The sequence below is a fragment of the Enoplosus armatus genome, chromosome 3, assembly GCF_043641665.1.
Source record: "Enoplosus armatus isolate fEnoArm2 chromosome 3, fEnoArm2.hap1, whole genome shotgun sequence".
Lineage (NCBI taxonomy): Eukaryota > Metazoa > Chordata > Actinopteri > Centrarchiformes > Enoplosidae > Enoplosus > Enoplosus armatus.
Window position 1 is genome coordinate 21,006,521 of NC_092182.1, and position 19,779 is coordinate 21,026,299.

The 19,779-nt window shown below is 40.4% G+C and overlaps 2 protein-coding genes across 2 annotated transcripts; both read left to right on the forward strand.

Annotated features, from left to right (window-relative positions):
- Positions 1-1,449: 1,449 nt before the first annotated feature.
- On the forward strand, positions 1,450-6,142 carry smpd2b (sphingomyelin phosphodiesterase 2b). The gene is made up of 10 exons (XM_070903295.1): positions 1,450-1,548; positions 1,634-1,730; positions 1,896-1,972; positions 2,466-2,559; positions 3,178-3,267; positions 3,359-3,441; positions 3,667-3,799; positions 4,279-4,383; positions 4,487-4,664; positions 5,709-6,142. Exons 1-10 carry the CDS (start codon positions 1,499-1,501, stop codon positions 6,131-6,133), a joined length of 1,332 nt encoding a protein of 443 aa, XP_070759396.1. The 5' UTR covers positions 1,450-1,498; the 3' UTR covers positions 6,134-6,142.
- Positions 6,143-9,775: 3,633 nt separating this feature from the next.
- On the forward strand, positions 9,776-19,154 carry pkp1b (plakophilin 1b). The gene is made up of 13 exons (XM_070902772.1): positions 9,776-10,013; positions 10,887-10,984; positions 11,986-12,401; positions 12,479-12,620; positions 13,544-13,751; positions 14,204-14,372; positions 15,331-15,448; positions 16,201-16,377; positions 16,852-17,022; positions 17,165-17,318; positions 17,630-17,816; positions 17,982-18,066; positions 18,502-19,154. Exons 1-13 carry the CDS (start codon positions 9,833-9,835, stop codon positions 18,562-18,564), a joined length of 2,169 nt encoding a protein of 722 aa, XP_070758873.1. The 5' UTR covers positions 9,776-9,832; the 3' UTR covers positions 18,565-19,154.
- The last annotated feature ends 625 nt before the right edge of the window (positions 19,155-19,779 follow it).

Below are 19,779 nucleotides of genomic sequence, written 5' to 3' on the forward strand. Positions count from 1 at the left end.
GGAAACCGGAGCTAGCTTCACGGTTACAGAGACTAAGTTAGCCAAATGGCTAGCTAGAGTTGTTTAGCAGCCGTTAGCGGTATCTAATGGGTCACCTGCAGTGATTAACGCTCGAACATTATAGCTAACGTTGCATGATAATGAAGCTGATTGCGTTCAAACGGTTTCATCAAAATGTCCACTTACAAAGCATTCAGGAGGCTAACAAGTAGCGAAAACTTTCTCCACCTTGTCTACGAGCTAACGTTATTCTACCTCTGCGTTTATTGCCCGAACACCATCAGACAACTGGCAGTTTGGATCACACGTAACTTAATCTGGAGTAATATCGCTGTGCAGGATCCAGGCTCATGTAGTCTATTGACGTGACAAAATTTAGTGAGTTTATCTTCATTTTGGGATTAAAGTCCTGTTTCAGCGCCACTAACTTTTACCTGTCAGCTAGCTAAATTATATTACATCTACCCTCTGTGCACTCCTCTGTGAGTGATGCAGCGTCAGCCCTCACCCTCAGTATTTTGGATGCACACACAGATGCATTGTATAATTTAAGGTTAATGTCAGACGTATAATTGCAGGAGAAATTGTTTATTCCATTTATGCCGTATGTTTCCTCTGTATTGACGCTCAGTTTTGCCTGGTCAGGAGAACCGTTACCTCTGACACTAAAGCCCCTTGATTCTTTTCACTGCATTGCTGCTTCCCCCTTATTCTCTCCAGACAGAGCAAAGCTATGTCAGCACTCTGTTTGGGGCTGGTGTATTGTTGCACTCCCGGGAGATTCAGAGAGTGAATGCAAACGTCTCTTTACTTTGTGCCTTTTTTGAAAAATCAACAACTTTTTCCCCACTGCATGACATAGTGGAGCCTGCCAGGGTCTGCCCAGTTATAACACATTATTAAATAAGAATAGTTGCTGATTTTCATACCTAGTTCATTATTTTAGTATACAGAATTATATTCACAGTCTGTTCATATCTAATAGAGCAAATTAGATGTATGTACAGTTTTACAGTTAACAATGGTGAAGATTTGCTGAATCCATAAAACAATTTAAGGCCAAGAACTGGAACTATAGTCAGGCTGCAATCTGCTGGGTTTGCACTTTTGCCGCTTACGCTGCACTTTTTAGTGTTTATTCTTTTTCCTCCTAATCATCTTTCTGAGACTCGTGATTGTGTGCCTTTTCAGTTTATAAAGTTTTTATTTTATGAATTGAATTATGTGTGCATTAGCCCTTGGTCTATAAGTTGCAGTTGTCCAACTCTGAAATTTTCCTTGTTGAATTACTCCCGTTTTATTACAATGCTTATGTGTGGACGTTTTTGGGCAACCAGACATTCCACCTAATGTGTTCATTTGGCATTAGATATCAAAAATCATGCTTGGACAGCAACTTCAAACGATCACTTTTATGTGTCCCATTAGGAGCTGTTCCAGTCATCTCACCTGATCTGACCGTCCATCATCTCAACTACTGATCCACTGATCTGCCAGCATGGCTAACGCAGACTCTGTCAGTGTCCGGGTCTTCTCTCTGAACTGCTGGTCAGTGGCTGTGGTTTGCATTGTTTTTTGTATTTGATCATGTATGTAAACTCACACTGTTCACAATATCTCTTTCTTTTTTCAGGGGGATCCACTACCTGAGCAAACACTGTTCTCAGCGCTATGCCATGATTGGAGATATGTTGTGCAAGGAAGAGCATGATATTGTTTTACTGCAAGAGGTTGGTGGAAGCCATCTTACAAAGTTATAAAGATGCAGAGTCACTAATCTGCAGCAATAAAGACCTACCTTAAGTCATAAATCTTTTTGTAAACCCGTATGAACAATATTAATTATGCAAAGATACCTGGTATTCCACCTTTTAAAGTGATTTTTATTTTTCCAGGTGTGGAGTGAGAAAGACTATCTCTTCTTGAAGAAGAAACTTGCCTGTAGTCATTCTCACTCTCATTACTTCAAAAGGTAATGTTTTTACTCCCATCTCAAGGTTGCTGTGCAATCTTTTCTGAACCTGTTACATTTTGAACGTCTTTCAATCTATTACTACAATTAATGAGTAAGTTGTCCTATCTTCAAAAGACTCCTGAAGTGCCCAGGTGTCAGAAAAATGTACTTTCATGGCATTGATCCATCTGCAAAACTTAACTGAAGCTTAGGCCTTACCTATAAGGATTAACTTCTGAAGCTTAATTCTTTCTTGACCTCCATACCAAGGAATAAGACTGAGATTAATCAAAGGTTCTACCTCTCTAATCCCCTCTGTAGCCCACAAAAATGTCAACTCTAGTAGATAAGTTCTCACATCTACTACAGATAACACCTACTTATGATAGCATAATGTAGATCCAGGGATGTGAGTTATTTCATTAAACAATAGTCACGTACTGCTGAAGCTGGTGTTTAGCGTGGAACGTACAACTTCAGCTCGTGTCTTGCTTTTCCTCTCATTCTGCAGTGGAGTCATAGGCAGTGGACTGGCCATTTTCTCCAAACACAGAATCCATGATACATTTCTTTATCGCTACTCACTGAATGGCTATCCATACATGGTAAGTCAGGAGAGCCTGTGGTGTTTTGTACTGTACATTCCACATATGACTTGATGAAAGCAAACAGTAATAAGTAAAACTGTTGAAAAAGATAATCATATTATTTGCCAAAAAGAATATGTACAACTTTATTCATGTAGCATGTTTAAAAAACAAGTGCTACACAAAAGACACAAAACCAAGAGATGCATGGTGTGATAAAATATTAATTAGGATTGAAATAAAGAGCTACTGAACAGATGAAATTAGAAGAACTAAACCAGTAAAAGCACAGAATAAATGTAAGAACTTAAAATAGCAATTTTAAATTAATTGCAAAATTTTAAGCAAAGATAAAGAGCTAGCCTGCCCGATTTTCTCCGGCAGGTCGTTCCAGATTTGAGAGGCAGTGACTGCAAAGGCCAGATCTCCTGTGGTTTTTAGTCTTGACCTGGGAATTATTAATGGGGACCTATCGTGCCTTTTCATTAAAATCCATCTAAAATGTACAGACAGCCAGAGTAGAGATAGACTGATGTTTAAACATTTTCACCCTCACAGTGGATCTGTGATTCTTTAGTGTTTCAACCTGCCTTACCTGCTTTTCTCTCATAACTTTATATTTTTCCTAATCTTCAGGCTCACCATGGAGACTGGTTTGGGGGTAAAGCTGTTGGTATGGCTGTCTTAAACATTGGCCACCTGACTGCCAACGTCTACGTTACTCATGTAAGGTTTCCTAACATCAGCTCTCAGCCCTGCCTATATATTACATACAGTTATTGATCAATGTGCTTTTGTCCCTGTGTATTGATTTCAGCTGCATGCAGAGTACTGCAGAGACAAGGATTCTTATCTACCTCACAGAGTGGTTCAGGCCTGGGAGCTGCAGCAGTTAATTCGGTACTGTGTCTTTGCTTGTTGATTCTGCACTTGTAGCATGAGCCACTATTTGTTTACTCAGGTGTGTATTTGCATATTGTCCTCAGGTGAACCTCTCCTGTTGTCAGTTGGTGTTGGTGTCAGACAGTATTCTTAACCTTTAAATTCCTTTTAAACACGGTAAAGTTTCATCTTCCATCGTTAAGTTGTGTCATTGGTAATAATGTGTTTTTCTATGCCTTTTAGCCACACCTCTGATGGAGCAGATGTGGTGATTTTAGGTGGTGATCTCAACATGCACCCTCAGGACCTCGGCAACAGATTACTGAGGACTTACACCGGACTCAGAGACTCTTATTTAGAGACTGCCAAATTCGATGTAGGTAGTGACAGGATTAATTTGTCTGACACAATGCAGTAATTAAAGGAAAATTTTCAATTAGGATCTTGTTGTAGGTTTGGCTATAATTCACATTGATTATGATAACATTATGGTGGTATGGTATTATGGTAAAATATGGTAACATATGGTGACAGTGGTAGACAGCTCGGGTGGCAAGCAATCAGACAGGTTTAAAACAAGTCCCCAATTGAACCACATTCTTGTGGATGTAAAAGCAAGATGACCGTACCCTATAAGTCTGGTGTTATCATCCACAGAGCTTTAAAATGTCTTGCAAACACAACTTCAATAAGTACACTACAGTCAGGAAGTAGTGTAGAATTAAGATAGTAAGTACAATGTCATCATGACTGACAGAAATAATGTTTGTGACTATGAAAACAAGAGCCAGGTGGTAAAGATAGAAAATGCATTTTCTATTTTTAATAAATGTTAAAAATAATTTTCTATTGCAGGGATGCGAGGATGGTATGACGCTAATAGCTGACAACCCTTTTATCAGTAAAAAGGAGCTTGTTCCCTTTGAGAAGGGAATTCGAATCGACTACGTCCTGTTCAAGGTGGGCGAAAGCTTTGTGTCGTCACACCTGCTGAATTTTTATCCCTTTATGTTCACAAGGTGTTTTGACTCTCAATACGCATTTCCCTTTTTTTGATTCCCAGGCTTCTTCCAAAGTGGACATTTATTGTGATTTCATGTCCACCACCAAAGGCTCCGTCCCTGACCATCCATTCCCGTACTCCGACCATGAGGCTCTGACGACTGAACTTCGGCTGGAGACGCACACTCCAACTGAGACCGGAAGTGACAGCCAATCAAAGAATAAGGACTCTGCTGCAGGTATTTTCACTAGCCATGCTAGCAGGGTGGCTCTAGGGATGCTATTGTCATTCTATTGGTCTGCCCATCACTTTGATTATGAATGGGTTGCCATGATATTTGGCACACACATTAATGTTCCCCTCAGGATGAATTATAACAACGTTTGTGATTCCCTGACTTTTCATCTAGCGCCATCATCAGGTCAAAATGTCAATTAGTCCAATACTTGGTTTGGTTTATGACAAAATATCTGCAAAATGAATGACAGTCCCATCAGCCTCAGCTGTACTTTGTGTTTAGTGCTGATTACCAAATGTTAGCATGCTAACACTCTAAACTAAGATGGTGAACATGGTAAACTTTGCACCAGCTAAACATCAGTGTAGTAACATTGTCATTGTGAGCATGTGCACATGATGATGTTAGCATTCAGCTCAAAGCACTACTGTGCCTAAAGCCCCATTCAGACTGGATTTATTTTTCTAGGGGAGGTGGGGTGACTTTAACATTACCTGTGCTGGTCAGTGATATTTAATTTCTTTGGAGCGCGTATGTGGGTACATTTTCACCCCCACCCCAGTAACAATTACTGCCGTTATTATCTACTGTTTTTCAGCAAATTCGCTGGTCCTCCCTTGAATTAAAATGACCTCCAGAGCGAAGTCCTTGTATTTTAAAGTGGATCCTTCTACTTTTATTTTATCTGCTCAGTGTGAAATTTGACGTGAAATCGAGGAAGTCAAAATAGTTTTTGCTAAGCTGATAGACATGTTCACACTGGAAAAAAAGGGCAAGATCCCATGAAAGCTCATCAAATGGGCTGTTGTAATGTCAACTACAGGCTGTATTTAATGTTATGTTGTAATGTTAATCCCGTCCAAGTGGGGCTCAAGTACAGCCTTACAGAGCAGCTAGCATGTCTGTAGACTCTTTTTCAATGGCACTTCACTGTTCAACTGTAGACTTGTATCAACCACACCCATGCCGCTTGTGTTGAAGTCAACCATTAACTCGTGCAAGATTTCTGATTTAATCTTTGTCTCCTCTCTTTCATGTCCTCAGGGAAGGTGGCTGAGTTGGTCGACATTGTGACGGAGGCCCGTACTGAAGTCAAAGTGGGCTTGCACTGCGCTGAGAGGATGCGCTACACAGCAGCGCGCACCGGAGTGATGGGGCTGGCTCTGCTGTTTCTGGAGCTGGCCATCGCCGCTGTGCCCTGGTTGGCCCTGGGAGCAGAACAGCCTTTCCCTCGTACCTCCTTCTACCTGCTGGCTGCATTGTGCTTCGCCATCCTGCTGACCACCTCTCTGCTGTACATCTTCTATACCATGGAGCTGAAATCTCTTCAGGGGGCTGAAGACCAGATGAGGCTGGCTGTAGGCAGTCTGCAAGAGAAGCTCAGGGGCTTTCCTTTGGCTCAGCCCCACAACCCCCAGCGGAGGCCCCCAGAGGGTCAGGAGCCCAGTGCCTTTGACCCAGAGGAATAATGCAGGAGCCAACTGGGTCAAAGTGGGCTCACTGAAAGAAGCCTTTGAAGTGAGCTTTAAGATGAATGTGTGAAGGAGTCACTTATCCTCTGAATGTGTTTTATGCTCTTGAGGTTTAGATTTGTACTGCAGAATGAAGGAGTTTTTGAAGGTCGTTTCTGAAAGTAGTGCAGGACACATGCTTTGAAATTTTTGTACTTTTTATACACTCGTCTTTAGCCTTTTTTACCCCTGTATTTCCCTCTTTGCACCTCAACAAACATGCTTCCTACCACATAGTGTGATACTTCTGTGCTACAGCGGTTCTTAAAGGTCATGAATGTGAACATTTGTGTTTTTTAAGCCTCAGGTCCGACTTGCATTCCACCCAGCAGTATTTCAGCGGGACCAGTTGTTTCTGTTTTTAATTCCATGCTTCCCTTTTGTCCACCACACAATCATAGTGGGTCCAGACTGTTCGCTGGTTTACTTACAGAAAGTAGCCCTGTGGTCTCCACTGCACGGAAGACGCAGACACTTTGAAGGTCGTAGGTTTACATTTTGGCCAGTAACATTTTCTTTTCCCTGCAGGACAGATTGCTGCTTCAAGTAGCTCTTACAGATCTTCATGCAGCAGTTAAGACTTGCCAGTGTAGTATACTGTATGAAAGGGGACAAACTATCTGCATGTCTGTTCTCATGTTCATCATGTTCACTGTGTTGCACTTGAAAGTATCTTTGTGTTGAGACAATCTACACTCTTCTTTCCCAAAGTATAGCAATGGGATTGCACTGAAGATATTCTGTCATAAATATATATATATACTCTTAACTTTCTTTTAACTTTGAAAACATCATGTACTGTAGAAAATTATAAAATGCTTAATGTCTGTAGTGTGCAGTGCACTTACTCGACTAACCAGATAAACCACTTCCGTTTATGTATTTTAGGAAATTGCTGAATCTTCTGTATCTCTGTAAAACAGCGTTGTCACTCAGCAGGAAGAAGAACAGTGACGGATCATTTTTAAACTTTATTCTTAACTTTCACCTCGATGTTGGAAAAGTACTTGGTAGTTCTTAATTTTAGAATGGTGACAGAATTTCAGATAATACCTGATGTTCATTCCAATTGAAAATTGTGATGGGCATGATTATGAAAGCAATAATAAATATTTTATTATCATTCTTTTTGACTGCTGTGCTGTGCTGCTCTGGATAAAGTCAGCAGGTGATGTGCTCTGCCAATTTTAACTGCAGACAATACTATACTATACTATACTATACTAATAATAATTCACAACAGGTCTACACATTCACCACTAGAGAGCGATATAAGTACACGAGGACTTCCCAAATGAAACCTGGTCTTGTTCCAAATGAAACACCAAACTGGCTCTTGAGCAGCAATTATAAGACTGAAGGTGGCAGAGCATGTGAGAGGAGGCAACAGCAAAATTTGCCACATCCCACATGCCAGCTGGCACATGTACACCCTCAGGGCAAGAGCACCCATGGGTGTGGTACTTCTTTTTTTTTTTCCAGTGCAATTATGTCAATGCATTTAATTCACACCATGTCAAAATCACCAGACGCATTACACACAAAACAATGCTGTGGCTTTGTCACCAATAAAATACCAGGAAGTTGGTAGAGCCAAACGGGCATTTCAGACTGCATGACACAATCCCTGCAATAAATACATATACTGTATGGAAATTGGGCTACCCTGCACCTAATGCAAAGTCTGGACCAGTTCTTTTATTGTACATACCAAAATCAATCATTCACAAGATCAATGGCGAGGACAACGAAGCAGTGTAACAGAGCAAGATTTAAATGAGAGGGGGTGCTCAGCAGAGCCAGTTGAAGTACTTGGTATATGACACACATCTATTGTGCAACCCACAGCCTTTCTTTCATTTTCAGTAAGTATATAACATTTTTTACTACTAAATATGCTGCTTTTGTATTTTATCCATTTTCAACAAAAGTCATATTTCTTTTACCCAAGTCTTTACCTACATCCTTACTTATCCTGTTGATTTCTATTCATCTGTTTCAGCATTGCTAAATGAATGAAGCTAATTCCCATTTTATTTGTCCTGCAGTGTACTGAAGTGGTGGCATCATTGTCCAACTCTTGCAGTGGCAAGTAAGAAGGTCTGGACTCATCATTTTCATGTAATCATTTACACCTCAACAAGCTTTTGTGATTGATTAGTTGAAGTTGAAGCCCTTAATAGTGACATGGCTGTAATGAATGGCTGCAGTAGCTTTTATTTAACTTTACATGACTTGGCGAAGTGAAGCCTTCATTGACCTACACCAACAGTGGAAGGAGTACTTAGCTCCTTTGAAGTTAATGTACCAATACAATATGACACTTCTCCATTGTAAGTAAAAGTTATGCATTCAAAATTTTAGCCAAATCACAGAAGTATTATCAAAAAAATATAAAAACTATAAAACATACTCAGGCAAATATTCTCTCCTCGCAGTGTTATTATAAAATATATAGTGAACGCATTAGAAGGAAATATTGCACTTTTTACTGCTGTACTATTTCACAGCTATAGTTCCTATAGCCACTTTTCAGGTTAAGATTGAACATAAAACAACAATGCATTGTTAAAAAGTTAAAGCGTTCCCAAAGTTTTGGCTTGTGACCCCTTACAAAAAAAGAAGAGTTTAGTTGGGGCCCCTTGTCACGTTTCAGATGTCGGTGAGCTGTTCGCAGTTAGTGAGTGTTTTCCCATCTAAACTTTGTAAAGTTTTATTTCAATAACTGTCAAATGGCTGTCAAGTCCTAAAGAAAAATTATCCAATATTCTACAATATATGATTCACAAAACAGTAAAGTTTGAAATCCAAGAAATGAATACACATTTGTGCAGCAGAATGTTGTTTTTTCTCTTTCCTGTTCCATTAATCTTCTCAGCACCCCTCAGATTTACCCCCCATAGGTTGTTGGGAATCACTGGACTGAATATAACAACTAAAAGTAGCTTCACCTCAAACACCTACAGCAGTAAATTACTTACTTAGCACTGATGCATCAGTATTAAAAATCTAACAATGTCATATATAATAATAAATAAGCCACAAGCCATTTTACTGTTGATACTTTTTGTAAATTTTGCTAATAATACGAATGATCCTACTGAAATAGGATTTTGAACGCAGAACTTCACTTGTGATGGAGTATTTTTACATTGTTGTATTTGGACTTTTGTAGTAGCTCACTAATTTATAAAGGTTGTTTAAATAATGCATTCATTTATTAAGCTCATGGTAGGTTTTGGATGTTAAATGTGAAATGTACATAGTAGCAGTCAAATATATTTAGGCTACCTCTGTAAATGTAGAAATACAAAATAAAAGTAGCATGAAATGGAAAAAGTAATATAAAGTACAAGTAGGCCACAGAGTGAATAGTTACTTCCAAATACTGTGCGTCAGTGAGGAATACTTCAACCAGCTGCACATGTCAACTATTAATGGAGTGATTATTTGTCAAAGTCACGAGAAAGTGCACAGTGAGCGTTAATGCCACACTGCGGTTCACTCCCGCAGGCGTTGTGTCTGTATGGGCGCGGTCAACTCTTGCAGGACAGGACAAGGTGCGCTTTTATTACCACAGACGACACCGACGCTGCGCAGCTGACGGTACGAGCCTCTTTGAGGCATTTGATGTTGGACCACCCGGACGGTTAAAAAATGACGAGTCTGAAATCAGTCATTTCCATCGGGAATGTGGACGACACGTCGCTGGCTCTGCCGTCCGTTAACCAGTACCGATCAGGCCAACAGCGCGTCCTGGAACAAGTGCAAAGCATCAAGAGGACCAAGTCGAGGCAGTCCAGCAGCAGGAATGGATCCACTTCTTTGTCTCCGACAAGTAAGAGCAGACAATAGGACTATGAGGAGTTTTGGTTGGGATTCAGTATTTCTCCTACAGAACTCCCGGCAGCGTGGAAAGGGATTTGAAACACCGTTTAGACCTTTATGCTGGGAAATAAACCTGTGATGTTTCAAATAGCTGGTCTGTAATTTCCCAGGACGTTTTCTGGAAACAACTATGTAATCTGGTACTAATTATGGAGAAAGTTCTTAGACTATTTAATTGTAGTTTAGACTTGTGTTGAGTTCATAAGCAGCGGGAATTTCCTTTAAAGAAGTGCTCCATTTAAATGAAATCTGCAGAAAATATAAATTAACAGGTAACTTAAAGGAATCCAAATAAGTAAAAAAAAAAACACCATTGTCTTTATTATTTGGGTGGGGTTGTGGAGACTGCGACTCATGATACATTATTTTGAAAATAAAAAACTCAGACACTGAGTCATGTTTAAGCATCTTGGAGGAAGTTTTTATCTCACGATTACAAACATTTTCCTTTTTGACTACTTTTAGTCCAATAGATAAGTAAATAAAGGCGAACGTTGACAATAGAATATGCTGATTATCAAAATACAATTTGTAGTGTGAACTTTACAGGAATAGTAAACAAGAGTCCATGCAGACTTTCACTAATTCATGTTTGGGCTTCCTGCTGTCTACCAGTCTAAAGTGTTGGCTGGCTTTCAGGTTCTACTGTGTGAGGACTTTAATGGAAACTTCTTTCTTTAATCATAAACCAAAGATCAGACTTGCGGTCAGGGAACTGAAGGTTACAGTATTTCCCTTTTCTTTAAACAAAGGCACAATTAATCAATGACATTGATCTGAGGTATGTACTGTACAGCTGATAACCCTCCACTTTTCTCCTCAGGCCCTGTCTATGACTCTGTGTTCGTAGATGGTTTGAAGTCAGCACAGTCGAGCACATCTAATGGAGGTGCTTTCTTTGGGAATGGCTTGTCTAATGCTGTAAGTTATGGAGCTATTTTTTTAATCGCATCATTGACTCTTGTGGTCACGGCATCATCGCAGTGTCGTCATAACTGATGTGACGCTGCCGCAGCTACCATTGAGGATCATAACAGAGATTTCTGGGTTTTTAACAGCCTGTGGAGGAGTTCTCATTCTTCAACTCTGCAACTAATTACATGTGATGTTTTGTCAGGCTGATTTTGGTGTCACGTGGAACTCACTTTTGTTTTTCACAGTGTGCAGATAAGAAGTATTTAAAACGCTGTTTAGATCAGGGCTGCAACTGGCAACTATTTTCATCATTGATTAATGTGCCAAATATTTTCAGAATTAATCGATTTCATTGTTCTGTCTATAAAGAAAATTGTGAGAATTGCAGATTATAGTTTCCTAGCAGCCAAAGTGGCGTCTTCAAATTGATTAGTTTTATTTCAACCGACTAATTGACTAATCAATCAGTTGATATTGAAACTTTAAAATGAATAAATGAAATGTGAAAAGGGACGGGTTGCATGGGGGGAATCTTTACTCCAGACCTTAGTGTTTTTAAAATCCTGCCTGCAGCCTGTACTGAAGGCTGAGTTCCCAGAGTCAGTGTTGCAGAAATAACACAAGAAACAACCATGATAGCATGAGTTTACTTTTGCAGTTTAGTACGACACTGTGTATACCATATTGTGGGGGTCTTATGCCAGCAATAAGAAACTCGGGCTCAAAAATATTTCGTCCCCAATTGACTTTTCTCCCGTTTCTTCCTCAAAAACTTGTTTCCAGATCGTTCTACAGTCTGTCTGTCTCCTCATATCAAAATGTGTTTACCAGCCTCTCCCATAGTGGCTGCCAGACATTTGTGTAACCAACCCGCAGGGCTACACATCAAAAAGTCATTTCACAATTTGATCCATGTCAGTCACTCTGTCTCCTTGCTTAGCTGCCGGTCTGCTTCACAAGACAAAATTATATTTCATTCCAAACACATGTGTTCTTTGGCTCTGCAGCTCAGCCTAGACAGACACATCAACTGGCAAGTAGTCAACAACAATAAGGGATCCACTGTGAAGAGGAACACAGCAGCTTCTACCTTTCACTATGAGAGGGGTAGCGGCCCCGTCGGCTCCATGGCTGTCGGTCAAACCAACACCAGCCGCAGCGAGCCTGATCTGGCCTGGCAGCGCTCCATGCCAAAACGCTCCAATCCTCTGCAGAGACACCTTTCCAACAAGGGCACCTACAGGGCCGAAAGGGCCACCAGTCAGATTTTTACAGGCAGCTCATCCCAGCCTCTGTTCACTATGAATGGCACAGGTCAGACCAAAGCAAACACCCAGTTCGTGTGCAGCCCAGTTGACATGTCCAAAACACCTCCAAAGCCTTACGTCACAGAGTCTGCTACAAAGACCAAGGGGGATTCGAGGTGAGATTCTCCTCATTTTCTTAATTTCAAATTATATAAATAAAATGTTTCAATGAGCAAATTATTCCTGCATGCAGGTCCAATGGCAACAGTGGAGTCGCTGATATCACTATGAAGGAGGCCGTGGAGTATCTTTCCAACGGGGACGAGACTTATCAGCACTGCGGCGCTTCCTACATACAGCACAACGCTTTCATTGACAACAAGGCTAAAGAGGAGGTGGTTTATCTTGTTATCTTATCATGTTGTCACACTGCTTATAATGTCCTGCAACCTTCATGACAATTATGTCATCATCTACTCATAAGTCAAAACTCCAATGAAGACTTTTTTTATTTCTGTGTGTATGTGTATGTGCTGAATTTGAGGCCCCGGTGCAGATATTTGTTATTGAGCTGCTATTGACCCCCCCCTCACCTCCCACCATTTGTAGTTTGTGTACTTCCACCTCCAAGAGAACCACAAACCAAACAGTACTCCTATCCTGTACCTAGCCTCAGGTTTGCTGTGAGGAACATGCATCATGTGAGCACAGTATAAACAAACATTATAATATATATTAAAATATTAACATAAATTCAAAACATTTGTTTAAATCATCTTCTTAAAACTAGGTTTTGACACTGTCTACATGACGGAGACACAAGATGATGTATTGTTGCAGGAGGACCTGTTTTAGTTGATATTTAACTTTATTGGTGCATATTTCTAAACAAACCTGCAACGGGCAAATTATCAAACCACTACATTTTTTACGCTGTGCACACAATCGCATAGATGCAGATTATGTGAATACGGGTGATTTTTTCAGCAATATTCATATTGTGGGTAAAAACTGCTTTTTCTGTTTCAAATTAGCTTTTATGTGTCTGCTTGGATTTGAGAGGTTGGTTCAGCTGAATTCGCCCCGACTGTGACAAAACAGGCAAGATTCTAGTCTATTACGTATGTTGACTCCACCACTAACAATGAAAACTACTACAGTATGTACAGAGGTAATTACAGGGTGAAAATACATTTAATGGCTCTTGCTGAAGAAATGCTGACCCTAGATATTATCAAAAACATGGTTTGATTTTATGATATGAACATTATAACTTCAACAGTTCTGTGCTAACTCCTGAAGCGCTCTCGTCTCGCAGGTGCTGAAGCTCAATGGGATCCCTCCCTTGGTGGGCCTGCTGCGCAGCCCCAGTTTGCCAGTCAACCAGACAGCCTCAGCTGCCCTCCGTAACCTGTCCTTTAAAAGCAACGATAACAAGGAGGTGATACATCGCTCCGGTGGCATCACAGAGGCTGTGGCTCTGCTCAGAGATACAGACTCTGTAGAGATACAGAAACAGCTGACAGGTACACGTTTACCCTGAAATATACAATCCTATACGTACATACACACACCTGTCTATGCAAATAAGTCAGACAGAGAGCAACTTGTGCGCAGTATTAACATTAACATTATACTGTTTAGATCCTGCTGTTAATCGCTGAGCTGTTATTGGGTGCTGTCATTCTACAAAGTTTTATTAGCTTTTGAAGCATATTGCCAAAATCACCCTGCTACTGTTCCTGCGATCAATAATCGAAATATTGATTTAGATGGAAGTGTATTAAACTATGATTGCATCTGAACATTACAAACATTTGTAAAATCATCTTTTAGTTCTGTCAACTCTTTTTCCTGTCATTAAAATACTTGATTGTGCACTGTAAACGTATAAAATAAACATGATTTTTGATGTTTTTCACTACAGGCAGTGAGTGAGTATTTGATTGATGTGCTGAGGTTTTCATTCTCTTTCCAGGACTCCTGTGGAATTTGTCGTCAGTAGACAGCCTGAAGCCAGACCTGCTGAAGAGTGCCCTGCCTGCCTTAATGGAGCGGTTGATCCTGCCTTACACAACAGGTCCTAACCGGACCAACAGTGACAGCCAAGACCCTGAGGTCCTCTTTCACGCCACTGGATGTCTGAGGTAAACAAAACATTCGACGATCACCTGATATCATGTCAGCGTCTTTGCTTTACCTCTCACAAGGCTTAGGATCTTATTGCTTGTGCATGTGTAGCCCATCTCTGGATCAAGCAGTTAATACATTATTATATATTTATACAATACTACTATACACTGGCCTATACTATAAACTACTAGCTTACTACTAGTACTCTCGGTTGCACATTCTCAATCTTTCACTTCAAACTCTGAACACTGCCAACAGTTGATTTCTGTTTTTGTACGTCAGCGATGTGATGGGAGTGGGGTGTAAGTCAGCGTCAGAGGTTTTTCACAGATTTCTTTCGGCCCACAGGGCAGCATTACATGATTTTCTCTGGAAAAAAGGTAAATAATTGTATTCATTATAGGCTGGGACCAGGATAAATTAGTAGGACAATATAGTGACAGTACACTTGGGTTAATTGCAAATATGTGTAATATTTTACTTAGATTAAATATCGTCACCAAATTACGGACATACGCTCAGTTGCCAGTTTATTAGGTAGACAATGCAGAACAAGCCCTGCATTAAATCCTACCTTCATGTTTTAAAAGTACTACATCAGCATACATTTCTCTGACTTCCTGTGTCATTCTGGGAGAGCTGTAATTGTTTTACTCATTCTATTCATTTTCCCGACTGTACAAGATTGTTACTGTTTACTTTTAAGGCACGGTTAATTAATATCAGACAACCTTTGCTGCAAGGCCTTTCCATAACTGTTTCAATCTGAACAATAAATAAAACCAATACAGCACCTGAGTATTAATGAAATTAAATATTTACATAGTGTACTTATATTGTATTTTCACCCTTATAGCCGTGGCTATTATCTTCATAAAATACACTGTATGTGTTTGCCAAGAACATCTCTTACACTGATGTGTCTTTATACTCACAAACATTGTTTAACATCATATATGTTATTTTCCACAGAAACCTAAGCAGTGCGAAGCAAAACAACAGACAGGCGATGAGAAAGTGTCGAGGTTTGGTCGACTCTTTGGTCAGTTATGTTAATGACAGCGTGGAAGCAGGAAAACCAGATGATAAGGTAAGCAAGAGCAAAAACAATGTTTATTTATGCTACCTGTTAATCATGTACTCTCTCTCTCTGTGTACCTGTTTCACTCTCATTTTCTCCTTCCCTCTCATGCACACGACACACCTTCATGTGGAACATTACCAAAAAAAAAAGATGTGTCACTCTAGTGAGGAGCTGCAGTTTGAAGTTAATCAGCCTCTGCTATTATGTAGCTGACTATTATTATAGTTTGCAGAGAGTCTTTCTACTGAAACTAAGCTGACAGCTGAGTCACAATGTGGTTATGTTCTGTTTCTGCTGCACTGAAAACTACATACTATAGTATACAGTCTTTAAACATGTACAACAACTTCATTATTGGCAACATTTTTCAGTGCACTATAAGCAGTTACTTCTTCATTACAGCTTAATAATTATACTAAATATCTCATTGCACAATAGGCACTGAAACGTTTTATTTTCAGTCAACAATTACATTTACAGGGTTGGGACAAAGTGACAGCAACACCTGCACAATATAATACAATTAAATGTTACACTGCCATACAATAAACCTGAATGAAAATAGAGCTTTATTGAGCATTAAGTGTTGCTAGTCCACTCCCCTGTGCGTCTGAAGAAGTCATCATTTTATATGTATTTGTCAGGATGCCTGAAGTCAAGGTAGAGCGCACGCACGTACACACACACACACACACACACGTTACTCTTGAGTCTTACATGTGCCCTTATGTTGTATGTTGTTCGACCCGTTGAAACAGTCTGTAGAGAACTGCGTGTGCATTCTGCACAACCTGACGTTCCAGCTGGAGGACGAGGCTCCGGCTCTGTTTGGCAGGATCGCAGCTTTGGCTAAGAATGTCAACAGAGGCCACGACGAGGGCGACACCGGCCCCATCGGCTGCTTCAGTCCGCAGAGCAAGCCGTCCGAACAAGAGGTGAGACGAGGAAGGTGCACTACAGAGACAAACATACGTACCGATGCCCAAGGGATACTTTTAATTTTGACACCTCATGTAGACACTACCCACAACTACCTGTCAGTTTGTCTAGACAGCACCTGTCAATGTGCATCATTAATCCTATTCCTCAGTGTGACTTAATCCTTAATTGTACCAAAATTATGATGAATGACTCTAATTACGCTCCAGCTTTTCAAGGGCTTTGAGTGACAATGTGAGACTTTGTGCGCTCATTCCAATGAGTGTCAACATTGTGTTGAACCTTTACACAAGGTAAAGCACCTGTCAGATGTGTTGCATGTTTGTATTTAGCACCATGACTCTGTGTTTTTCAAGTCATCCAGATTATCTTATTTTTCCAAAGAGCCTACAGTGAAATTCTGCATTTCTTTGAAAGTATATGCTGTAACAGCTACATGTTGAGGATGATCTGTCTCCTCTCTTGTCCAGCCTGTCTTTGACTTCCCAGTCGTTGAGGATTCACAACCTAATGGGGCGGGCTGGCTGATTCACTCCAAAACTCTGCAGAATTACCTGTCTTTGCTTGAATCTAGCCAGCGAGAAGAAACACAGGAAGCCTGTTGTGGAGCGATGCAGAACCTCACCGCACACGAAGGCATTGTAAGAAAAAATGTTTTGCTGTTTCACACTGACCAGCACAGAAAAACATATAATTTACATCTGTGCAGTTGTAGCTCATGGAGACTTCACTCTCAACCTGGTGTGGAGTTAAGGAGTTCATATTGGTTCCCTGTATTCACAGGTCTCCAGTGTAATGAGCCAGATCATTGTGCAGAAAGTGAATGGCCTGAAAGCTATCAGTCCCCTTATAAAGTCAAACAAAGTCAACCTACAGAGGAACGCAGTGGCTTTGGTTGGAAACCTGACCAAGAACCCAAACCTGCACAACGCCATAGGTAAGAAGCCGGTGCAAGACAAAACTTGTAGTATGTCGCTTTATCAGACATTCATTCATTTCAAGTATTTTCTCTTCATTTAAAAAAAAACCCCACATCACCTGCACATAAATATGATTAAGCATCTAAAATACTAAGGTACACATTTCCAGAAAATCCATCTATGTTTTTAGAATCTACAATTTGTTTTGCTTCAGATGTCACATTTGGGTCCTTACCTTGAAATCCATTATCTAAACAATCATTTGCAGTTTGCTGAGTGTTTGCTTGTGTTAAACAGCCAGTGGGTTTTGTTTGCCTTGTCCCTGAAGCTCGTAAAGCCCTCCCGGAGCTGCTGGGCATCCTCAGCGCCGGCACCCAGGGAGGGAGAGAGTCTGATGACACACTGGCCATGGCCTGCCATACCGCCAACTGCCTGCTTATGAAGGACCCTGAGGTTGGCAAGCACCTGTTAAACAACAACCTGATAAAGTCACTGAGTGAGCTCAGCCAAAACGGGTAAGTTTACATGTGAGCAGAGAGAGAATTTGCCTGCATATGTAGGCTACTAGATTATTCAAGACACAGGGAATACCTATGACTCATCAGGGATTATATTTTGCATACATGTTAGATTTCCACAAGTGCAAACTGATCTTTAACAGTTGTTTCCCCTCTGTTAAGATATTTCCCCAAATCCAAAAAAGCTGCAGCCCTGCTTCTCTACAACCTCTGGTCAGAAAAAGATTTACAAAGCTTCATGAAAAAGGTGAGTTGACGCTTAACCCTGAGTGCCAAGATGTGTCAGGGTTTGGGTGTGTCCTCTCTGTTTCCTACCTTCAGCTCAAACGTCCACACCTACATCAGGTATTTGTGAGAAACAGAGGCAGAAAGGTTGAAGGATTAGGCAGCATGATCAGGAAATGCCCAGTGAATGAGACTAAAGTGGTACAGCTGAGGAATCTAGTAGCTCAAGTTCGAGGAAACACTTTGTTTGCACATGTACGACAACGTGTTAGCACGATGCATTATAACACTAATGAGGGTACTCACACAGTTCAACTCCAACTCAGGTGTGTTATTGAGAAATGAGCATGAGCACAGCGAAGTTTAGCTCATGGGCTTGTCAACGTGTCACTTACTGTAAATTCAGCATAATTACTGAGGTGGAACACTGATTTATATTCAACTATTTGTCCTGCAGCAAGGGATGAGTAAGTCCTCATTTGTGAATGACATCACCACGGCGGCACTCAAGTCGGTTTAAATTGAAAGTCATTCACCTGAAGGAGCTCATCTGCAAGTCCTCTGCACACCCACGGGAACGCAAACGTGGGAGGCCGAGCAGCATCCTTTCTCATTTCACAAAGACTTCCAGATTGGTTTTTTTACACATGTATCCATATCATGTTTCCATCACAGTACAGTGGCCCCGTACATGCCGTGAGGTTACTTTTGCTTTGTAGGAAAAAAGGTGGAGGTTAAGCTTTTATTTGCTCGTTTTAACAGCTGTCAAACGTCTTTTAATGTCTGTACCTGCACTGTGTAATCTGGTACCATGAGCTTGCTTTATTAGATAACAACAAGAGGGTTAAGATTTTTATTTTGCACTGAAATTGCTGTTTTAAGATCATAACACAACATTGTAAAAAACATAATTTTGATTATGTAAAATGAGCATAGATAACAGAGGACATGTTCTGTTGTTAGAGTGTATAAGTTTGCTATAAAATCTGTGTCTTAAGCAGTGAAGTGTGTTTACATTTTGTAAAGACAACTTTTGTTTGTGGTGTGTCGATCTTTTCACATGTATGTGTGTGTGTGTTTGTATTGTCACAAAAAGTGTCAATAAAGTGGACAGAGATCTACTCCTCCGGCTGTAGAAGTGATGAATAATTCATTTAAAAAATCACTTAATCAGAGAATTTGAGTTCATTAACAGTCATTTGTCATACAATCGCTTGTGCAGTGTTAACAGTTTCGTCAAACCTCACTCATGTCACACCCCTCTAGGCTTTGGCTGCAGTTTGAAACGCTTCTGGGCAGATTAGAAACACATCTTTCAAATTCTGTTTACTCCACCCTTATAATTTAATTCTGAGGCTTAAGAACAAGCTCTTAGAGCAAAACGCTGCAGCTGTTGCTGCACTCTGGGCATTATGTAATTGTTGACCGGATTTGAACTTCGGTCCTCAACAGTTCAAACCACATAATCCACCCAACAGCCACGAGGGAATTCTGGGGTCATGGGTGATATTTAGATTTATGAGGCTTCTGGCACAGCTGATCTGTGTTTATAATCATTTGCTTTTACAGATTTATTATGTGCTCATATGTGGTCATTTATAGAAAACCAATAATGCTGTGGGCGTACATCAAGCCTGCCTGCATGTCTAATATGAAAAGCCCGAAAGAAAGCTGGCTTTCAGCCAACTGAACTCAACTGAGGTTGCCAATCATAATAACTAAACTACACATGAAT